The sequence below is a fragment of the Melopsittacus undulatus genome, chromosome 4 (assembly GCF_012275295.1).
Source record: "Melopsittacus undulatus isolate bMelUnd1 chromosome 4, bMelUnd1.mat.Z, whole genome shotgun sequence".
Classification (NCBI taxonomy): Eukaryota; Metazoa; Chordata; class Aves; order Psittaciformes; family Psittaculidae; genus Melopsittacus; species Melopsittacus undulatus.
Genome location: NC_047530.1, coordinates 84931486 through 84952327, shown reverse-complemented (window position 1 = coordinate 84952327; position 20842 = coordinate 84931486). Strand labels below are relative to the sequence as shown.

Below are 20842 nucleotides of genomic sequence, written 5' to 3'. Positions count from 1 at the left end.
AAGATCGATGATTAGATGACACAGTAAGTGCTTTTTAAATGCTCATTATACATCTATTGGCATTGGCTGTCTCATTGTGAACTACAGGCTGCAATTACCAGGACGCACAGTAGCTGTGTTTACATTGCTGCAAGAGAGGCCTCCGGAGCTGACAGCACTGGTAGGAAAGCAGCACATGACTTAAAAGCCCACCCCAAAGAACAAGAACCGAAAAAAATCATGTACTTTTTGGCCAGCAGCAGACACTGACTCTGCAAACAGCTGTGCCCTGCATACATCTTGGTCCCTCTGCCTCAGGTCACAGCGTGCTGCCTGCTCTAGCAGCTCCTGTCCTGGCTGGCGCAGCACAAATACATCCCATCCTCACACACACCAAGCTGGCAGAGCAAGGGGGACTGTGATCACCTGGCAGGCAGAGGCAAACCATCGTGCCCCAGAGCTGAACGCTGAGCAGCTCTGCTCACAGCTGCCTGAGAAAGCTTTGCTTTACAGCTAAAAAATCATGGCCGGGACAAAAATATCTGTGATGGCTGCATGTGTCCCACATCCGGCCACCAATCTGGTCTGCCATCCTGCCCAAACACTGGTATCAGTACAACCAGGGAGTGGAAAGGGGGGAAGGAGTGTTGGGGGGCCAGGCTGCAGCAGGGACTGCCTAAAACAGCTTTGCCAGAGGAGGGTGTGTGAAACCAGAAGAAAAGTGTCAGAAGGTGTCCAGTCCATAGATCAAGACTGTGTCCTCTCTCCTTGTGGAAGGGGAGTCCTAAAAGCCTGAACAACAGTTTTGCAGACAAGACCAAGCTGGGTGCAGTGGTTGTCATGATGATCACCAGTGCTTAGATCCAGCAGGACCTTGGGAAACTTGAAGCAAACAGAAACCTTATGAAGTTTAGCAGAGTCCTACAAAATGCTGCACTGAGCTGGCATAACCCCATGCACCAGTTCAGGGTGGGAACTGACTGGTTGAGCAGCAGCCCTACTGAGAAGAACCCATAGGTTATCTCAAAAAGCTATCTTAAATACAAGACAACAGTTCCCTCTCACCACACATGAGGCAAGCCAGTCCTCAGAACATGGGAGATCAAGGAAAGTCATCATCCCTTCTGCTTGGTGCTGGTGAGACTGCACCTGTTTGAGCCTCTTGTTCGAGAGGGAGCTGGAGAAGCTGAGTGGGATCCCAGAGGTGAACTGCTAAAACACTCAGGGCCTAGAGCAATTCTCCTGTGAGGAGAGCTTGAAGACATCAGGCTTGCAGAGTCTGATGATGAAGTCATGACAGGACCTAATAGCAGCCCACAAGCTGTGCAAAGGCATTTAAAGAGATGATGGAGCCAAACCCTTCTCAGGAGCAGCAGTGATCAAGGCAGTGTCCACAAGCTGTGGCCTGGGGGTTAGGTTAAATACTAGGAAGAACTCCCTCACTAAAGGACTGGAGCAGGTTACCAGGCAGGCTGTGGCATTTCCATCCTTGGAGGTAATTCAAGATTCCTGCAGACACAGCCATGGTTCACTCAATCCAGTGCAGGCTCCAGCCATGTTTTGAGGTGGAGGTTAGAGACATCCAGAGATCCCTTCCCACCAACATTTCAACAAGTCTGTGAAATCCAGCTGCAAGGGATACAATAGCACAGGTTTTAGTGTACATGCCCCACAGTCCTGTTCCTGCTCAAAGCAGTGTCCAGGTCTTACTACACAGGTAATACCCAAGCACATGTGGGGTGCCCACAGCTTCCCGGCTTTTGAAGCAACTCATGGTGAAAGGTCCACTTGCTGCTCTATTGCATGTACTCTCTCACCCTATTGATACTTCTAAGCAAATACCATCTGAAAACAGGTTATTTTCAACTCTGGAGAAAAGGCATTATTACAGTTTGGACCTGGCAAAGCAACCGTGACAAGCAGACACATCCTCTCCAAAGTAAACTCCTCAGATGTGAAATGATTCCAGGATAATAACTAGACACAGTTGAGCATGTAGAAACATCTGAAATGCTCCACCCCAGGGCATTTATATGTTGTAGGACAGCAGGAAGCATGAAGAAGTGCATTACACTTTCATCTCCCTTTAAACACTTTAGAGACAGCTTAAGTTTCTTGAAAGGAAAACGTTTTAAAACCCTTCACGTACCCAAAATGACTTTCAGGCAAACTCTTTGTACCCTAGTAGAATCGCAATTTACAGCTCACAAGACCACTAGTCCTTCACAAATGCTATGACTTGTAAAAACCCAAAATATGAGAAAACAATGAGCATTATTATTACAATATTTGGTCTTTGCTTCAAAGTGCTCTTCTATCAAATGAGGTTTTTCTCATGGAAATGCTGTAGTTAGATGATTCACACAACAAATTCGTAACCAAGAAGAAGATAAACTGGAAAAGGGAGTGTGGTTTTCTTTTATTAGCTACATATAGTCTGACTGTTATTGTTGCCAACTAGAATATTCATACATAAAAGCAATTTTGCAATGACAGTAATTTGTACCATTATCCCACTAGCATGTTATTCCCTTGATTTTTATAAACTAAATTTAAGTCTTTTATTGTATTTGCACAGCAGTTCCTAAGTCCAATAATGCCTTCCGAGTACCCTGCAAGATAAGGTAAGATGAGGTGAGTAAAGATCCATCTCTACTGCTAGTTACAAATGCATTTATTTCCTCAATATTCCTTTCTTCACCCAAAATATCCGAGATTTCCTGCTTGTACAAGGTGTCATCTCTCATCTCTGCAAGTCCTGTGGGACAAGTTAATACATTTATATTAACTACATACAACGGTACACAGTGTGGATGCATTTTACATGTGCAAATATCCTATATCACCATTAGCTAACGAGCAGTTAGTCTTACCTTACAGGTGAAGAAATGGAAGGGCAAACTCACTTCCTATCACCAAAACAGTGACAGATCTGTGAATAAATCCCAGGCTCATGAGTCCTGGTATATATAGTCCAGCTCTCCTTAACAGCCATAGAGTTAGACCCAGGGAGAGGCTATTCCTTTCAGGGTGGGATATGCTATACTGAAGTCTGCAACTTCTTTTCTTCTTATGCATACAGATAAACTTAAGAATTGACAAAAAATAGTGGAGTTACAAAAATGTAAAAGCCATGTATGTGGAAGAAGGATCAGACCCTTTATTTTTCTACAGCAGCACTGGGGTACATTGATTTGTCTTTACAATAACCTTAGTGAGATCAACAGAAATGTGACAATTTTAGCTCATTCCCACACAACCCAGGGCAGCTGCACTTGCAGTGGTTTAAGAGTCTGTTGTTTCCAGATTTTTTAAGACAAATTAGAACCAGTTTCAAGCCTCTTTAGTACAAAAATCACCTGACCACTGAGGTACTGTGTGGTGTTCATAAAGACTTCCTGGAGTGGGATGGGATGGCAGTCTGAGGGCATGAACCATAATGAATATCCTCAGATAAGACGATCCAAGTGACCAAAGCGCAGAACTGCTACATCCTCACTTCCAAAACAAGGCTTGACAGTTTGTTTTCATAGTGAAACAACTAACCTCACTGCAAAACCCTCCTGGGGACTATTGCTTTAACTTTTCCCATGATGTAGTTAGGGAAGGTCAGTGGCAGTTCAGATGCATAGCATTCAGTACTGCTAGCTATATTGTGGCAAAACCGACCTATCTCTTGTCTCTGTTAGGCTTGCTTGCAGAACAGCTGTTGGACCAGAGGAATAAGCAACACTGAAGAGACAACTGGAGCTCACTGTACCAAGCAGAAACTGTTGTCTTCAGCAGAATTTTATCTCAGGCTAGAAGCACTCTCATATTTCATAGTAAAGACAAGCCTCAGACTTTCAGAGGAAATTTTCCCTTGTTCTGCTTTAATCAATCAGTGCCAATTAACCAACATTTAGTTTCAGCTCAAGGAAGAAATGACAGAACTAATTATGTTTAAGACAGGCATCCCATTGGCTTTTTCAAACCTATTAACCACCTCAGCAATCAATTGAGATTAAAAAGTCTAACACAAAACCCATTTTCTTTACAACCCTCTTTATTCCCATTTCTAGAGCCAGAATGACACAAAATTGTTACCAAACCTCTGCATATTTTCATATAAATGCAGCGTTACTCTGACCATAAAACAGTTTTGCTGGTTCATCCCAGGACATGGGTTCCTCTGACACTGGAATACATAGACTTGTTCCTGGCTGCCCCTGAAAAAGAATAAACTGCTCCTGGCATATCTGTTTATAAGTCATCTTTTAAATAACTATATTGTCACAGAATAGTTCAATCAAAAGTTATGTGCTATGTGTATAGGTTGCCCATTGTAAAAGAAATTCTTGAAGACAGGTTAATATGGATGGGTTAAAGATCTGAAAAAAATACAAATACTAGTGTGAAATAGTGTAAGGTGTTGTAGTTTTAATTGCTTACAAGTGTAGGTCAGCCTTCCTTATTTGACCTAATGTAAACATCTGTGTGGGGTAGGATGCAGTGTCCTAGACTCCCTGGACCATGCCAGTGAGATCCTGCTGTCTATAAACACTGAGATGAATCAGATGAATCCTGCCAAACATCTGCTTTCATTTATTAAAACAAGGTTAAGAAACTTGATCATAGTTTATAAACATCTCTTGGGAAGGGACTTCTTGTAACACAAACAGAAGGGAGGTAGTAACAGTGGATGGGAAGCTGACCCTATCCAGCAATGTCCAGCTCATAACACCGGGTGCAAACAGTAGCAATCACCAAGATTACTATGTGAGAGAGCACCATTATTTGTACTATGAATCAATAGAATAAACTCAAAGTGACATAATCTACTTGGTGGTGTCAAGCAGTCAGATTTATATCTAATCTTCATAGCTGCTTTTCAATAGCCTCTATTTAGTTGGTGCTCTTAGCATTTTGATTTTGCCATTACACACATCATCTGTGCTTTACTTCTTCAAATGCGTAGCAGAAATAATCCTCGAGTTCTTCTTCCTGCAGATATCCTGTTTGGACTTTTCTAACTTTAGCAGTGAGTAAAATTACACATTTTTAATCCAGCAAATCCAAGCATAAACTGCATTGGGGAATGGTCTGTACCACTGGTGCCAGTGTTCAACATGACTTGGAATCCATGGAGAATTCCAGAAGAAAACCCATATTGTGATAATATTTACAAAAGAGATGTGATGGACTCCTTAAGTAGCTTGCTAGCTGCACAGACCTAAGGTATCAAACAGTAAATAATATGATTATATGGAGAGATGGCTCTTGGTGGAGGCCATCAGGGTAGCATGCCAGCTGTTACCCCGGCTCAGCCGTAGGGAGCTCTGAGCAATCAGACTGTCATCTTTTAGTCAAAAGAATGTGCTTTTAGTAAAGGTAATTTCTTAACCAAACTTCTCAATCTTAAATACTCATAATTTTACCTCCACAACTTTCTCTATGAGCATTTAGAAAAATCTGTAATCTGATTAACTATAGAGAAAATACAAAGATTGCCAGAGTGATACATACTGAGAAAGACACATGAGAGATGTGGCTCAGAAGGAAGATCCTGCAAGGGCCCAGGTTGCTCCTACATCATCTGTGGAAAGCAACTGCACCAAGCTGGTCAGCTGGCTGTAGATGTGACTTTTTGGGGATTCCTATCTCTACTGGAAATAAAAACAAGACACAAGCAAACAAGTTGAAAACCGTTGAGCTAGATAATGCAAGAGCCTTCCAGTGGCCTTGAATAAGCTGTTCATTGAGGCTGGAAGTGGTTATGGAATCTTTCAATACGTAGTTTTACCTGGGCAGCCTGAGCTCCAGAAGCAGAGAGAGAGACCCAGCAACTCTGGAGCCAGGGCCCCTTGGGCAAGGAAAGAAAACATGTTCAGTGGTTTGTAGAGGACACGTTGGCCAAGTCACACATTACAGCAGTTTACTGACAGCATTATAAAGCTAGAAAAGCAGTGTCAGGTAAGCTGCCTAAAAGGACAAAAATTGCTCCCTACTCTGCAGTACACTAATACACTAATATCTGGGCATTTGGGGGCTTAAACTGCCTCACAACCAGGAGGCATAGAAGGCAACCTCTTAAGTATAGGGTTTTAGTGGCCATTCTAGACATAGGAGCAGCTCCTCAGCAGGCACCAACGGAGGTGTCCCACAGCAGGTTCTGGGGTGATACAGTCCAGCCCAGGTAGCGGCACTGCCTCCCCCTGCACCTCCATCCACCGACGCAGGACATGCCAAACCTCTCTCCTTGCCTGCACCAGCAGCACCGCAGCTCCTTCTGGGGACCGCTCTTTCTCCATAAGTTAAAAGCCTTTCTCTGGTCTCCAGTTTGTTTCTCAGCAGACCGTTCTGTGGATCCGAGTCCCAGTGGGCCATGAAACTGGTGGTGCCAGTGCAGCAGGGGAGAAGGGGAGAAGAAAGTCTAGGGTGGGCTGGGGACAGATCCTGCCCTCAACCCAGTGAGGTGTGACTATCAGTGAGGGTATAACATAGTCTAAACTCCAAAGAGACCAGTGACAAAACAGCTTTCCACAAACCACTTCAACATTTCCTCAGCAGCATTCCTTTCCTCCTTGTGCCTGGAAAAGTTTGCTGGAGTTTTCTGCAGGTGGCCTCTTTAGTATCCCAGAAAATCTGGAATTTGATTAATAAAGTAAACAAACCCACCAGTCCTAATGTTCACCACTTCATTTCATTCACTCCCAGTGTCCCAGGGGAAAATAAAACGTTCACTGAGCTTGCAGCAGGGAGAGGTGGCACAGAGTTGGGGAGTGCCCAGGGGACACTGCAGCTGTCCCTTCTCACCCTGTACTCTGCAGCTCTTCTCAAGCCCTCTGATAAATGTATGTTGTGACAGATCTTCAAGGGTAATGCCCTCCAGTCAAGAGTGCCACTACAGTGTGCCCACCAAAGAGCCCATGAAACATTCTGTTCTTCAAATGCCAGTACCCTTCTGGTTGGTGTCTTTGATTTTAGAGGCTGGTAGAGTCCAGGAATTTATACTTCACTCTCAAATACGTGTTTTTAAAGCAGAGGGCATTGCCAGCCCAAGAAATACAATCTTATCCTAAAGCCTTGAGAAATTCAGTGGCTGTTTATGTCTTCCTCTGCTCAAAAGCAGCTCTTGGTCAAGGGCAGACAATGCTAACAGGCATTGATAAGAGGACTACATCCCTTGCTACTGCAAATGGTCCAGCTGCTGTAAGTGGATCAGGCTCTATATTTTGTTAAACAACAAAACATGCAGCCTGGTGAAAGGCATCATGCAGGGAGACCTCCCTGCCCATCTCTAGGTGTCCTTGGCTACAAGGATGATGGAGACCACAATTCAGACTGTAAAGCCTGCATGTCGACTTCAGTCTCAAGAGCATTGCTTCACACAGGTGGGGACCATCAGTTGCACTATCCATCTCAGGGCCAATCAACCTTGGAGAGCTAAGGGGAAGCCAAAAAAGCTCCCCCCAACAAAGGCACCTTCTGCAGAATCCATGAGATGGGGTAAATCTGGGACATTAAAAAACAAACCCTGATACAAACAAAGGTGAAGGGATGGTTGGATATCACTTAAATGTATTCTAGCAGTGGAGGAAGCCCCTGTCTGACCATGCATTTTACCTCCCTGCAGATATATAATAGCTGTTGAGAGATCCTGGAAATGCAGGGAAACAACAGTCACTTGCCATCCTATTGACAACAGGAGCCTTGAAGGAAGATGTGCTCCGTGTCCTCAAAAGACTTCCCAGCATCCAGAAATGTTTTTCTTATTTTGGGTGTTTTGGATGCAAGGTTTGCAAGGTCTTCTCCAGAAGGGGACCCTGCTAGTGCACCATCCCATGTCTTGGTTTCCCCACCTGCACAACCAGGGTAACTGGACTGCTGGGCTGTCCCCACAGGAGCATCAGGAAGATGGATTGGTTAATATTTTCTTAGTACTCTGGAGATAACACTATATAACTCTAATTACATTTTATGCTCTCATGTGATAAGGATGTCATCTTGGATTAGTGGGGATTAGTTGTTAATGCCATTCCTGTACATTCCGGACCGCTCCAGGGCTTTGATTTCTGCTGAGAAGGTTTTTCACTCTGCTTTCAAATCAGCAAGGTCCTCTTAGTTGTGTTAATCAAGGCAATCAAAGACTTTAGGTGGATGAAAACAACACTTGTTGGATACCTGGATATGCCTTCAGCCAAGCACAGGTGTGTGCTCAGTGAATGCTGGTGTGAGCTCAGTGCAACTCTTGCTTTGGCAGCCCTAAACCTTTGACAGGGCCAGGGGAAGGATGCTGAGTGTATCCCCTTCCTGTAGTGGGGCTCCAAACACACCACTGAGTTATTAAGTACAAATCTAAGTTAATGTTTAGCGCTTGCCCAGAACACAGTGATTGCCAAATGCCAAAGGAAATGGAGTGAGAAGCCACATGCCAATAACGATTGCAGGGCAAAATGCTACTGGGAGAATATCCCCACATCCCAGCAGCACCACTCTCAAGGGAGTGCTCCAATCTGCAGCAGCGTCCCAGTGCAAGTGAGAGGGGAATCTGGCTCCTGCACTGCACAGTAAGAGCCAAGTTCGGGGACTTTGCTTTTCTAAACCTATTGCTCTGAAGTTTTCATCCCTTCACCACAGTGACCCTGCCCATGCTCAGAGGACTGCCTGGAGAGCCAAAGCACTCTCCTCTGCTTGCAGAATTGTTAGGGACTGAGCTTCGGGGGATCCCTTTCCAGTGTTCCCACTTGCTCTGAGCATTGTCTCACCTCTGGAATTCAGCCACTAACTTGAAAATAAAAGGGCTGTCCTGTCCCCACCTCTCGCTATCATAGGTTTGTCCCAGAGGAAAACCTGGATCCATCACCTATTGCTGAACACCCGGTATTAGCCAGCAGTAGGACGCAGGTTCCTTTCAGCAGGAAGGGAAGGATATCCCCACCTGTCTGTCAGTTCCCAGCTGCTGTTCAGTTCTGCAGCTTCAGTTCACTGGCATGTGAAGAAGTTCAGTGGAAAGAACAACATCCAGGGACTTCTCAAGCTGTTATTAAACTTCCAGAGACAAATCCCACCATGGTCATTTAGTGGGGACCATCTGTAGCCAGGTATAAAGCAGGGAGCTGCAAGAAGAAGTGGTGGGAACTAGTGAACAACCAGCAGAAAGCAGAAGTCTTGCAAATGTCCCTAAATTGTTAAACTGATACCCTGCACAGTGATGGCCAGGGACACTTGTCAGCACCGGTGGGCACCATCTACCAAAATCATAGATTCATAGAATAGCTTGAGTTGTCAGGGACCTTAAAGATCATCCAGTTCCAACTTCCCTGCTATGGGCAGGAGAACCTTCCACTAGACCAGATGGAAAATCCTGGGAGGAGATGGTCTTCCCAGCAGCTAAAGCTGGGAGCAGAGGCTGAATCTTGAGCTTGCTGCAGCAGCAGCATCAATACGTAACCGTGTGGAGATGCTCCCAGAGCAAAGTATCTCCCCACTGCAGCAGATGCTAAAGGCTTTGGAAGTGGTCTTGGAGAATACCAAAACCCCAGCAGCAGTGGAGCCAGGCATTGCCCCGGGTCCAGCTGTGGTCAAACAGCTTGCTCTGTGGCTCAGTGTTCTGGGCAGGATCAAACAACCCTTCAGCACAGCTCCTGCCATTCCAGCTGTGGGGTGGTGCTTCCCTCCAAGCCTGCAGGAGCAGACAGATGCTTGCTGGCTGTGGGAAATCAGCTGGACAAGCAAAGGAAGCACAGACATTGCTTTTGCAGTTTATATGCCAATGGGAATGGGCCGCTGCAAGGCTAAACCATGCATGAAGGAGAGGCCAGGCTGGACAGGGCCTTAGGCAACCTGGTCTAGTGTGAGGTGTCCCATGACACTGGGGTTGGAACTAGACGATCTTAGGGTACTTTCCAATCTGAATGTTACAATTCCAAATCCATGTCCTCCAAGCAGGGCAGCCCGTCATTCACACATGGCATTCTGGGGATGGATTGCTCTGTACTTTTCACATTGAATGATAAATTAGAATATATTTGTTATATTTACTTTTTTTTCACTGTGTCTGAGCAAAAGCTGTCCAGGGACATATGAAGAGGCTCCCAGGAGCATCCACAACAGCACTGAGAGGACACAGCTTAACGAGGAAGAGGGTGGCCAAACCTTAAGCCTCAGCTCTGGGGTGCCTGTGATGGCTCAGACAAGCACAGGGCAGTCTGAGCCTGCCAGGAGCCAAACTGAGCTGGGCTGGTGCTGCTTCTCCAAGGGTCAGTGGGGTGTAAAAGCAGCTGAGGCTCTCTGCTTACCTGGGTCAGCTCTACTGGGCCATGCTTCTCTCCCCTCTCTTTTCCTGTTTGCTATTGTTTGGTTTTAGTCAGGGTGGGTTACAGGAGGACTGACAGGCGCTGTGTCTCACCGGGCAGGATTTGGCTGCTCTCCTCCCTCTCCCAGCAGTGTCTGTCACGGTGCAGGTACCTCCTTGCAGGAAAAAGCAGGATAAAACTGGCCGGTAGTGGAAAGAAGTGGCAAGCAGATTAGAAACCCAGCTCCTATTTATAGACCGGCAGTGGAGAAACTTGCCCCTGTGACAGGGATAGCTCTTTAACCCTTTCAGCCCCGAGCACCAACCTGCACAGAGATGCCGAGCCAGCCTCAACCTGTGCTGTGAGGGAAGCATTTTGGCACAGGTGAAGCAGGAAGGAGCCTGTGCTGGGGACACCCATGGAGGGGGCAGGAGGCACAATGAACCTTACAGGTGTTATTCGGTGGAGAGGGAGATGGGGTTACAGGTCTAAAGAAGCTGGGTCATCTAGGTAAGGAAAAGAATATCCCAGTGTCCTCCTGCATGGCAGCCAGAGCAAGCCAAAAATATTTCCCCTAGGAGGGAGGAGATGAACATGTTTTAGTGCCAACTCCAGTGTTTCCAGCCTCTTTTGTGACACTTGAGCTTTGGCATAGTTGAAGGTAATGGGGGCCATCACTTTGAGGATCATTGCATATCCACTGTTCACGAGTGGCTGCTGATGCTCATGGAGGGCAGCTTCATCCCATAGAAGTGGATTGTGGCCTCTACCCCCTGCTGCTCTTCACCATGATCACCCCAGAACTAGTCAGCAAAGATCAGCTAGACATCATCACCGGCTCCCTGCCTGCTGAATTCAGTGATTGGTTAAAACTTTTAGTGTTTCTAAGGAGAAGTCATGCAAGCACCAAAACCCATAGAGTTCACATTGCAAGAGCCCTGTACATCCAACATCTGGAACCAGGAGCTGAGTGGAGTGTGGGATGGGTCCCAGCAAGAGGCAATCAGCACATCTGTATGTCCAGGAGCATACTTGTCCCACCTTCTGGAAGCTCTCCTTTGACTACTCTTGCCATACAAGTCAATAATTATATACAGGAATTGGGTGATTCCATGATTCTGTAAAAGGTGCCATCGCTGCTTAGCTGATAGCTGGGGTTCAGTACCCAGCCAGCAACTGCTGCCCATAATGGAGATGGCTGTGAGAGAAGCTGCTGTGGGCTGGGCATGTACAGTCTGTCTCATGTCACCAGCAATGCAGCTCCTGCACCAGCAGGCAGACAGTGAGGTGTATGCCTTCAATCCATTCACTCCGTTTCACCTCCTGCAGCTCCCAAGGCTGAGTAACTCCCCAAGGGTGTGTGGCCTGGTATCACCCCTTCTCCCTGCATGGGGACAGCAGCACAAACGTCCAGGCAGGTTTTCTTGCAACTCTCCATCATTTAATAACCAAACCTTCCCCCCTAAATCCATTCAGCCATAGGCCTCAGCCATTTGCTACTTCAACCATGGAGAGACTTTCCAGCTGTTCTCTCACTTATGTCAATAACTATTTTTACAAGATTGCTTCTCTTTACTTCTTAATTGATCTAAATCCTTTCCCTTAGCTTTCTTGTTAAAGGTGGATTTAAAGAGAAGGACTTCATTATCCTGACCATTTTTAAGTCATTATGAATTTCATCCCTCTCCTCATTAATTACTCATTACCCCTCAGCTCTGGAGTGCTGCTTTGTACCTGACGTGATTGCGAGCAGGTTCCCTGGCACCCTGTAATCCCCCCGGCCCTGTGTTAGCTCAGTCTGGTTTATACTGCCTTTCCCCTCCACTGCCAGCTCCCCGTTTCCTTCACTTCCAGACAAGCTCTTGCCTGTTCGTTGCACCCAAGTGTCTGTTTTCTGCTGAGCCCTCCAGCCTCAGCCCCAGGTCCTTCAGAGAGCTGAAGCCCCTGTGACCATTGTCTCTATGTATTGTGCCTGACTCAATGGACAATGGACTCATTCCTGCTGACCCCTGTGCTGGGCAGCAAGGAGGATTGCTGGCTCCTGGCTGGCACTTGAGTTTAGATAGAAATAGCCCTTTTTTGGAAAGCCGTGGCAGTGTTTCAGTACATGCCAAGTTATGACAAAGCAACAGGGAAGCAGAGAGCAATGTTGCGTAAGGGCCTTGGGTTTAATGGGCCAGTATTTCCCGAGCCTTTGGCTGCAGTCAGATCCCCAGGGAGAACCTGAGAACCTGAAAAGCATCTCCTGTGCTGCAGCTGCAGTGGTCCAGGAGAGCACAGCAACAGCAGTGGTGTAATTGTCTTCCCATGCATGCATGCATGCTGCCCAGGCAGGAAAGAGCTGTGTGCTACTGACCCTGATACTGAAACAACCTTCTCCAGCTCATTTTACACACATATATTAGTTATAACCTCATATTACCTGCCAATGGATCTGTGACTGGTGATCACAAGTGAGGGTTATTTTCTAGTCCTAAACACACAACTACCCCTCCATCCTCACCTGATGCTCAGGTTGACTTCCATGCCCATGTTGCCCCAGCAGCTTCCCCAAAGCCTTGCAGGAGTGTTTTTTCCCCATCACAGTAGAGGATGGAGATTTATGGTCTGTCATTGCCTCCTCAAGGTCAGTATTACTTGCATTTCTGACTTAAGCCTCCTCCTAGCAGGCTTCTGCCAGGGCTGGAACTCACTCGCTGGTGAGAGCCCTTTCATGGATGTCTATGAAAGGGCAAAGTAGGAAAAATGTGTTGCGTTGATGAAGAGAGGAGTGTGTGAGATTTGCTCAGGGAGGGTAAACGAGGGTTGCACAAGCAAGCAATAGGGTTGCACAAACAGAAGCAGTGGAATTATTTAACTTCACAAGTTACCGCTGATCAGCTGAGCTGCACTTTCTCAAGGGGTCTGAAGCCAAAACATCTTATGTTTTAACTGGAGCCAAAAAGCAGACAAGGCACCTGGTGCAGGAGTGCAGCTCCGCTGACGTGCACCGAGCTGCTCTTTGGTGCATCCCTCGGGGAGAGAAGGGGTCGCAAAATAATCTGAGGGGGATTACAAAGTGTTGGCCTGTAAAGAAACTGGCAGCAGTCCAGACCCTCCAGGACAGACAGATTGAGAATGGGCTGCAAGTGCTTAGAGCAGGCCTTCATACTTGCCAGGAATCTGCTAACTACTGTTAATTGCTGGCAGCAAGTCCAGTATTCCACCATAGGGAGAGCCTGGCAAGACTGTCTCGGCCAATTACAGCCATTCCCCATTCTCCATGTGTGAAGCAATCATGTGGCTTAGGATAACAAGGGATTTCATAACAAGGGAGCTACAAGGGACAGATACTTTGAGGCAGTTCAATAAACAAACTCCCTTGTCAACACATTGCAGCTGCAGCCCTAAAGGACACACCAAAATCGATAGAATTATAGAATTGTTTAGGTTGGAAAAGACCGTTAAGATCAAGTCCAACTATTAACCCAGCACTGCCAAGTCCACTGCTAACCCATGCTCCTAAGTGCTACATCTACATGTCTTCTAAATACCTCCAGGGATGGTGACTCAGCCACTACCAGGGAGCCCTGTTCCAATGCTTGGCAACCCTTCTGGTGAAGATGTTTTTCCTAATAGCCAATCTAAACTTCCCCTGGTGCAACTTGAGGCCATTTCCTCTTGTTGTACCACTTGTTACTTGGAAGAAGAGACCAGCTCCTAACCTGGTATCAGGTTGTTGTAGAGTGAGGTCTCCCCTGAGCCTCATTTTCTCCAGTTCCCTCAGCCACTCCTCATTAAGACTTGTGCTGTCAACCTTTAACCAGCTTTGTTGCCCTTCTTTGAACACACTCCAGCATCTCAATGTCTTTCTTGTAGTGAGGGGCACAAATCTGAATACAACCAAGAGAACATCTGTCTAAGCCACAAGCAGCCAGTCTCTCCAGGAGAATGTGGTGGGAAATGGTGTCAAAGGCTTTACTAAAGTCTAAAGGTAGACAATATCCACAGCCTTTCCCTCATCCAGCAAGCAGGTCACCTTGTCATACGTGATTAGGTTAGTCAATCAGGACCTGCTTTTCCTAAACCAATGCTGACTGAGCCTGTTAGCTTGGTTGTCCTGTACATGTTGTATGATGGCACTCAGGATGATCTGCTCCATAACCTTTCCTTGCACTAAGGTCAGACTGACAGGCCTGTAGTTCTCCAGATCCTCCTTCCAGCCCTTCTTGTAGATGGGCATCACATTTGGTAACTTATAGTCAACTGGGACCTTTCCAGTTAGCCAGAACTGCTGATAAATGATTGCAAGTGTCTCAGTGAGCACTTCCACCAGCTCTCTCACTGCCTTTGGATCAATTCCATCCAGCCCTGTAGACTTGTGTGTGTGTGTGTAAGTGGTGTAGCAGATTGATGACCATTTCTTCTTGGACTATGGGAGCTTCATTCTACTTCCTGTCCCTCTCTTCCAGCTCGTGGTGCTGGGTACCCTAAGCACAAGTGGCCTTTTATAGAATATTGAGGTAAAGAAAGAATCAAGTACTTCATCCTTTTTCTCATGCTTTGGCATTATGTTTGCCTCCATATCCAGTAGGAGATTCTCCTTAGCCCTTCTTTTATCGCTAATGTATTTATAGAAACATTTTTAATCACCTTTTACAGCAGTAGACAGATTAAATTCTAGTCAGGCTTTGGCCCTTCTAATTTTCCCCCTACATCATCTTTGTAGTCCTCCTGAGTTGCCTGCCCCTTCTTCCAAAGGTCATAAATGCTCCCAAGAATCCTCTCAAATCATAATTTTCAAAAAGCCTTTAAAAACTGACAGCAAAAGACCAGCACCCCGTAAGATCAGCTGCCTGCTGGCCCCATTGCCACTCACACACTGGTGCCTGTAGGAAACAGCCCACCAACCCACCTCTAAGACAGAAAAACACAGCAGCCAGGGCAGGAATAAGAGCAGATCCTTTACAAGCAGAGGCTGTTGGGATAAGGAGTTGTGTTGGATAATTAATCTACTTTACTACTAATTTCTCCTCCACAAAAGAAACCCAACTCCTTCTAGGGCAAACTCAAAAGGTTTTATTTTTTTTTTCTTAGCAAATTCTATCACGTAAATGTTAACAAAAACCATCTGTACAATTGCCATGATACACTCAAAAGTGAAACAAATAAGATATAAATACAGATATGGATGTAACATGACAAAAGCGGAAAAAATAGAAAAAAATACATGCGCATGAACACGGTGCCAACAAAGTCATTTCTCATGGCTGGCATTTTTCAGAGCGGTTTTTACTTCCCATTTAAAACATTGTTAGCAATGTCCTGCTGTATTCTACAAAGGTCTATTTTTTCTGTCCCTTAATATGTAATATTATGTTTGATAAATAAAGGGGTGGGGAGAAAAGGTTTTGATGACAAAGATGCAAGTTACATTACTTATACAGGTTATTGGTAAGCTAGTAATAAGCAATAAAAAAAGACAGTCTCGTATTGTATTGTAATCCAGGCAAGCACACATAGTGTACCTTAAGAAAGCCACATGCCTCGATATTTCTGCACTACATGAGAACTACAGTACGTAGACCTGTGGGGCGGATGGATCTGGTATTTGCCCATGCCCACGGAGCACTGGTGCAGCCAATGGCAGAAAAAACATCCATATCTGAGATTTCGGCAACCTTGCAGCCAGGAGCCACTGTCTGCTGAGAGTTTTCTCCCATTCAGACTTCTAGAGCATGGTGGGCAAAGAAAATACACTATTTTTTTTCTTTTTTTTTTTTTTTAAGATACGAAAAATTGAAGCCCTCCATAATGGGCAGCAAGGAAAAGAAGTCAGCTGCAGTAGGTGCCTACTGCCGGGAGAACATGAACACAAGCTTCACCGGTGCGGTGAGGCACTGCCAGCATGCAGATCTTTCTCTGCAAGCGTATATGGACACTGTGATTTGTAGCCAGAGAGACCTTTATGCTTGCTGAAGAGAAAACAGAATGATTGTACAGCTTGTTGAAGTCAGAACACTGGAGATCAGAGAGGTGACATTCAGAGCTAGCCCTTTGAGTACTTCAAAGGAAACACAAAAAAATTAATTGGGTCATGTTCAACATACTAAACAACCTTACTATGTACATTATACGCAATGACTTATAAATACCTAAGCAGAATGCTCTCTACTGTATACAGGTATAACATACTTCTAGAGTACTCAAAGGATGAACAATCCTTGACTGACTCACGTAACAAAATTAAGTAGCACATTAAAGAGCATCTGTTGACAAACAGAACCAAATCTGATTTAGAAAGTAAGGCCTGGTTCTACCATTTGCAGTCCCACGTGTGCCAATAGTATTGGAAAACACAGGTCACTGGAGCAGCAGCCAGTTACATGTATCTTTGCCAAGGACGAGCTGTTAACTCCTACCGCAGTGTCAGCACAGGCACCAGCGTCAGCTCAGGGACGATACAGTGCGTTCACTCTCAGTGCATACTAACAGGATTTGATAAAATATATAAAAAACATTTGAGAAGGAATTAAATTCCTGGAGATTTACTACAGTGTGCCATTAAAAACAATAATAAAGAAACGGCAAACGGTGATGGACCAAGCTCCATTACAGCTGGGAGGGACTAATCTCCATCTGGTCAGCTGTGCTGACTTTCTGAACCACAGATCTGGAACAGAAGATGCTGAACTGAGATGGGGAGAAGGAGAGGCATAAATACTAAGAAGTCAAAGTCCAACTTAAAAAAAAAAATCAAAACCAAACCAAACAACAAAAAATAACCCCAAACCCACCACTAAAAATTCACACAAGACAGCTAACTGCTGCCAACAAGTCAGCTGAGTATTTCCTCAAAAGGGAAAATAAATTTGTGTTGAACTAAAATAATCTGAATCGTTCAAAATTTAAAAAGAAAAAGAAGAATATACTAACAAGCATACTGAAAGATGTTGAAAAGAAATGGTCCACGGAAAGGGAGACACCAACCATGGAGCAGCCAATCCTCCCTCTGGTGAGGATGGCTTTTCTGAGCCTGTGGGAAAGACCCTGGGAGAATCCCACCCACCAAGATCTCACCATTTCTCCTGCTATGGCGTTACTCATGGGGAAAATTGAAGGAACCAACCCTGCAGCCAGCAAAAGCCTGGACACACCCTAACATACCTGGGAGCAGGTCACCTCCTCTGTTCTCACATCAGTAGGGAAAAGGACCAACAAGCTTTGCAGCCCAATCTCACACAGTTCCCACCAGTCCCCAGTCCTTCCTGAGCTGAGGACTGGGAAGGGAGGTGGCACCAAGCATCAGCTTCCAGGTCCTTGAGGCCAGGGGTTAGACACACAGGGATGAACTGATGGGAAGGGAGAACAATGTGGCTTTACCATCCTCACTGCACTCCCTTCTGCAGTAGACTTTCACATTCTCAGTACACTACCAAGGTGTCCCTTCAGCCTCCCAAAGGGGAAATGGAGGGGCTGGAGAGAGACCAAGGCACTGAGAATAGCCAGGGAGCATACATCCATCAGCACAGCTGCAGCCATAAGCTGAAGGTCCACCATCCTCTTGCATTGCTGGCACTGCAGGCAAAAAGCCAGCTCCCGTCCACTGTATGTTTGGGGTGGGCATGCCCATCAGCCAGGATCCAGCTCAGGGCCAAACAAAGCACGAGCATCCTCCTGCTTCCCCTGGTTACAGGCAGAGGCAGGGGTGCTCACCATTTCCAAACAGAGAATCTCCCTTTGGGAAAGCTGGTGCTGTGGGGTATTTGGCTGCTGCTGGTTTGGCACTGACCTGGTCTGTGTCATTAGGCTGCAAAAGCATTTGCTTTCTGGTACCCTTATCCAGAGCACCCTGTTGACAGTAGTGCCCAGCAAGGGCTCTCCACACCCCTCCAAAATGCAGAGCACCCAGCAGAGCTGTGCGTGGTGCTGGCCAGGAAGAAAGAGGTTTCTAAAGGCAGCTAACAGCACTGCAGGCTCTTCAGGCACAGGAGGAGAGATGTGGCAGGCAACCAGCATTGTCCCAGCTGGCTCAGCAGGTGCTTCCACAGGGTCTTTTTGTTCCGTTTCAGAAGCCCTTTCTGTCCTCTGGGGTGAACATTTTGCCCAAAGCATAACGGAGTTGTGGGGACAAAGCCGTTCACCACCCACTGCCAGTGGGTCAGGTCAGAGCAGCAGATCAGCCCTTTGACACTATATACTTCAAAAATGCAGCTAGCCTCACAAGGCAGCACTGAGATACAGCCCTGCGAGCCCCCACTGCCCACCCACGGGCATACTCAGAACCTAATCCAATATGCATCCACCCAACTCCAGTGTCCCGTTTGCAGGCCATCAGTCCCAGAACTGGGTCTCAGGTTCCCTTTGTGGAGTAACAAGTAACCTGGAGAGTCTTTTGAGTGTATGAAAGAGCCAAATGGGTTAGGAGGGGAGAAATATTTACACAGTCAGTGAAAAGAGCAAAAGCCCAGCTGTTCTGCACAGCACAGCTGGCTGGAGAGCAGTTACAGAGAAATTAGCCTATCGAAGGTCAGTCAGAACAACTATGTACAAAATCTCAGATGTTTAAAAAGAACCTACTTTTTCATTACTCACTTGATATCTCCCAGTATTAAAGCATCCAAGGCTGGAATCACAACCACATCTGCAAAGATCTCCCTGCAGACAGCTCTGCACATTAGGCCAGATGCAGCAGGGAGTACAAAACAGGACCACAAGACTTGTAAGAGAACCTAGCCAGAGCAGCTGATGGGAAGAGAGCAGGTAACTAGCACATAGAAACCAAAACTGGGTATGAACTAAACCAATAAGATTTGTTTGACTTTTACACATATCCAGGTTTCTGAACTCAGTTTTGGAATGCTAACCTAAACATATTTCTGAGATTTCAGCAGGCTATACAAATATGTTTAAGTATGGCTTTCTGTTGTTCACTTTTAATGAAGACTGCAACACAGACCTTGCTTCCTTTACATTCAATACCAGTAAGATTCTACATAAATGCTTTTAAGGAACTAAAATACTGATTGCAATAAATATCTGCATGGCCTCCTTGAGCTGATGGAGCACGCCAGTGAAGAGTAGCAGAAAGGTCTCTGAGAGGCACCATTGATTGCTTCTAAGTCTACACATATGTCCACATATCTCCATTAACTGTGCGTTGAAACATCTGAAGAGGAGCTGCTGTTGCTGTTGGTGGTCTGGGCCCTCTTTATGTACAAGTTTAGTAGCTTCATCTGAAAGAAACAAACAAACATGAGGAGAAGATGCCAGGAAAAACAGGTGGACAAATGTCAATTTCAGATCCTAAAACTCCCATTCTGTGGTGAACTGAGTTTTGAGTGCACTGACACTGGGCTCCCTGGAGAAAATGAGAAGCAAAGCTCAGTGTATTTCAGGACAGACAGAGGCAGGAGGTTACACCTAGTCCCACTGAAGTTAGAGAGATTTCATAGGATTTAGAAAATCCTACTGCATTTCACTTTAGCAGCCACCAGTTCACAGACTTCAACCCTGCAGCCTGCTCTGGGTGGGCAGGAATCCCACAGAGGTCAGTAGGGCTGCAGGTACACAGCCATCCAAGAGCCATGGTCCCTCCTAGGAAACACCCGGAACTTTTCATGCTTTATAAAATGGTCATTTTCAATGACATTTAAATATCTTCACTAACTTAGTACATCTAGTGAAACTGCAGTTGTTATGACTATATACTTCCTCTGCATGGGCTTGTTTTCTTTTTCTGCCTTACCACCTTAGCTCCAGATCCTGCAATGACTCACGCACACATTTAACTTTAAACACACAGGCAGTCTGCATAAACCCAGAAGAATTACTCACATGTTTATAGTTAGTTATGTGGTGGAGTAAGTCCGTGGCACCTAGGATACTGGGATAATAAAGTCTCTACAACATTTTATAGGGGGATTTCCTGACTGCCCAAATATAACGAGGTAAACCTCAGCACTCATAGCTATCTCTTTACAGAGCAATTTGGAGGCACAAGTAATTTGTTTAAGGACAAGGCAACTCAATTCAGAAATAAAATCCAAGTGTCTTCAGTCTCAGGTTGTTTTGGCCTATGCCATGCTTCCTGTGCCACTATCCATGAAATAAATTATTGTTTCAAAATAACATAATGAAGCCTTCTAAACTAAACATACCTATCCACATGCAGAGATCTATTTCAGAAACAAAAATGCAGAATTGTTTGTAAAATTGCATAGAAATTTTGGTTATCATGACTTCAAACAGGAGAAGAAATCTTGTGATGGCTCCCTGAACAGCTCTGAAAAACAGACACTACCTGCTTCTATATGAAATGCCATCTCCTGTCTGAAGGCCAGAGTTGAACTAAGGAGTTGGTATTACTTGCAGCAACCGATCAGAACTTCAGTTTTGCTGTTAACCTGACTCTAGGGCACAAAGTCCTCTCAAGGGCCACTTGAACTGGTTGGTGTCCCAGAACGAACACTGCCATGCTATCAAAAGTGAGGTGTTACTTGCATTTCTACCGGCCAAACCACAACCTGCTGCTGAGAGAACCTGCTCTGCCACCCATCCCAGCCATGCATTCCCACCACTCTTTGCACTGGGTTACCCACACAGCT

At 45.7% G+C, this 20842-nt stretch overlaps 1 protein-coding gene across 7 annotated transcripts in view; it reads right to left on the bottom strand.

The window, feature by feature from the left end:
* Window positions 1–15291: 15291 nt before the first annotated feature.
* Window positions 15292–20842, bottom strand: part of CLASP1 (cytoplasmic linker associated protein 1) — a 180676-nt gene continuing 175125 nt past the window's right edge. For all 7 annotated transcript variants that reach the window (XM_034062675.1, XM_034062670.1, XM_034062671.1 and 4 more), the window contains one exon: window positions 15292–19471. In XM_034062675.1, coding sequence (XP_033918566.1) covers window positions 19385–19471 — 87 coding nt within the window. In that variant the 3' untranslated portion in view covers window positions 15292–19384. The remainder of the gene's footprint in view (window positions 19472–20842) is intronic.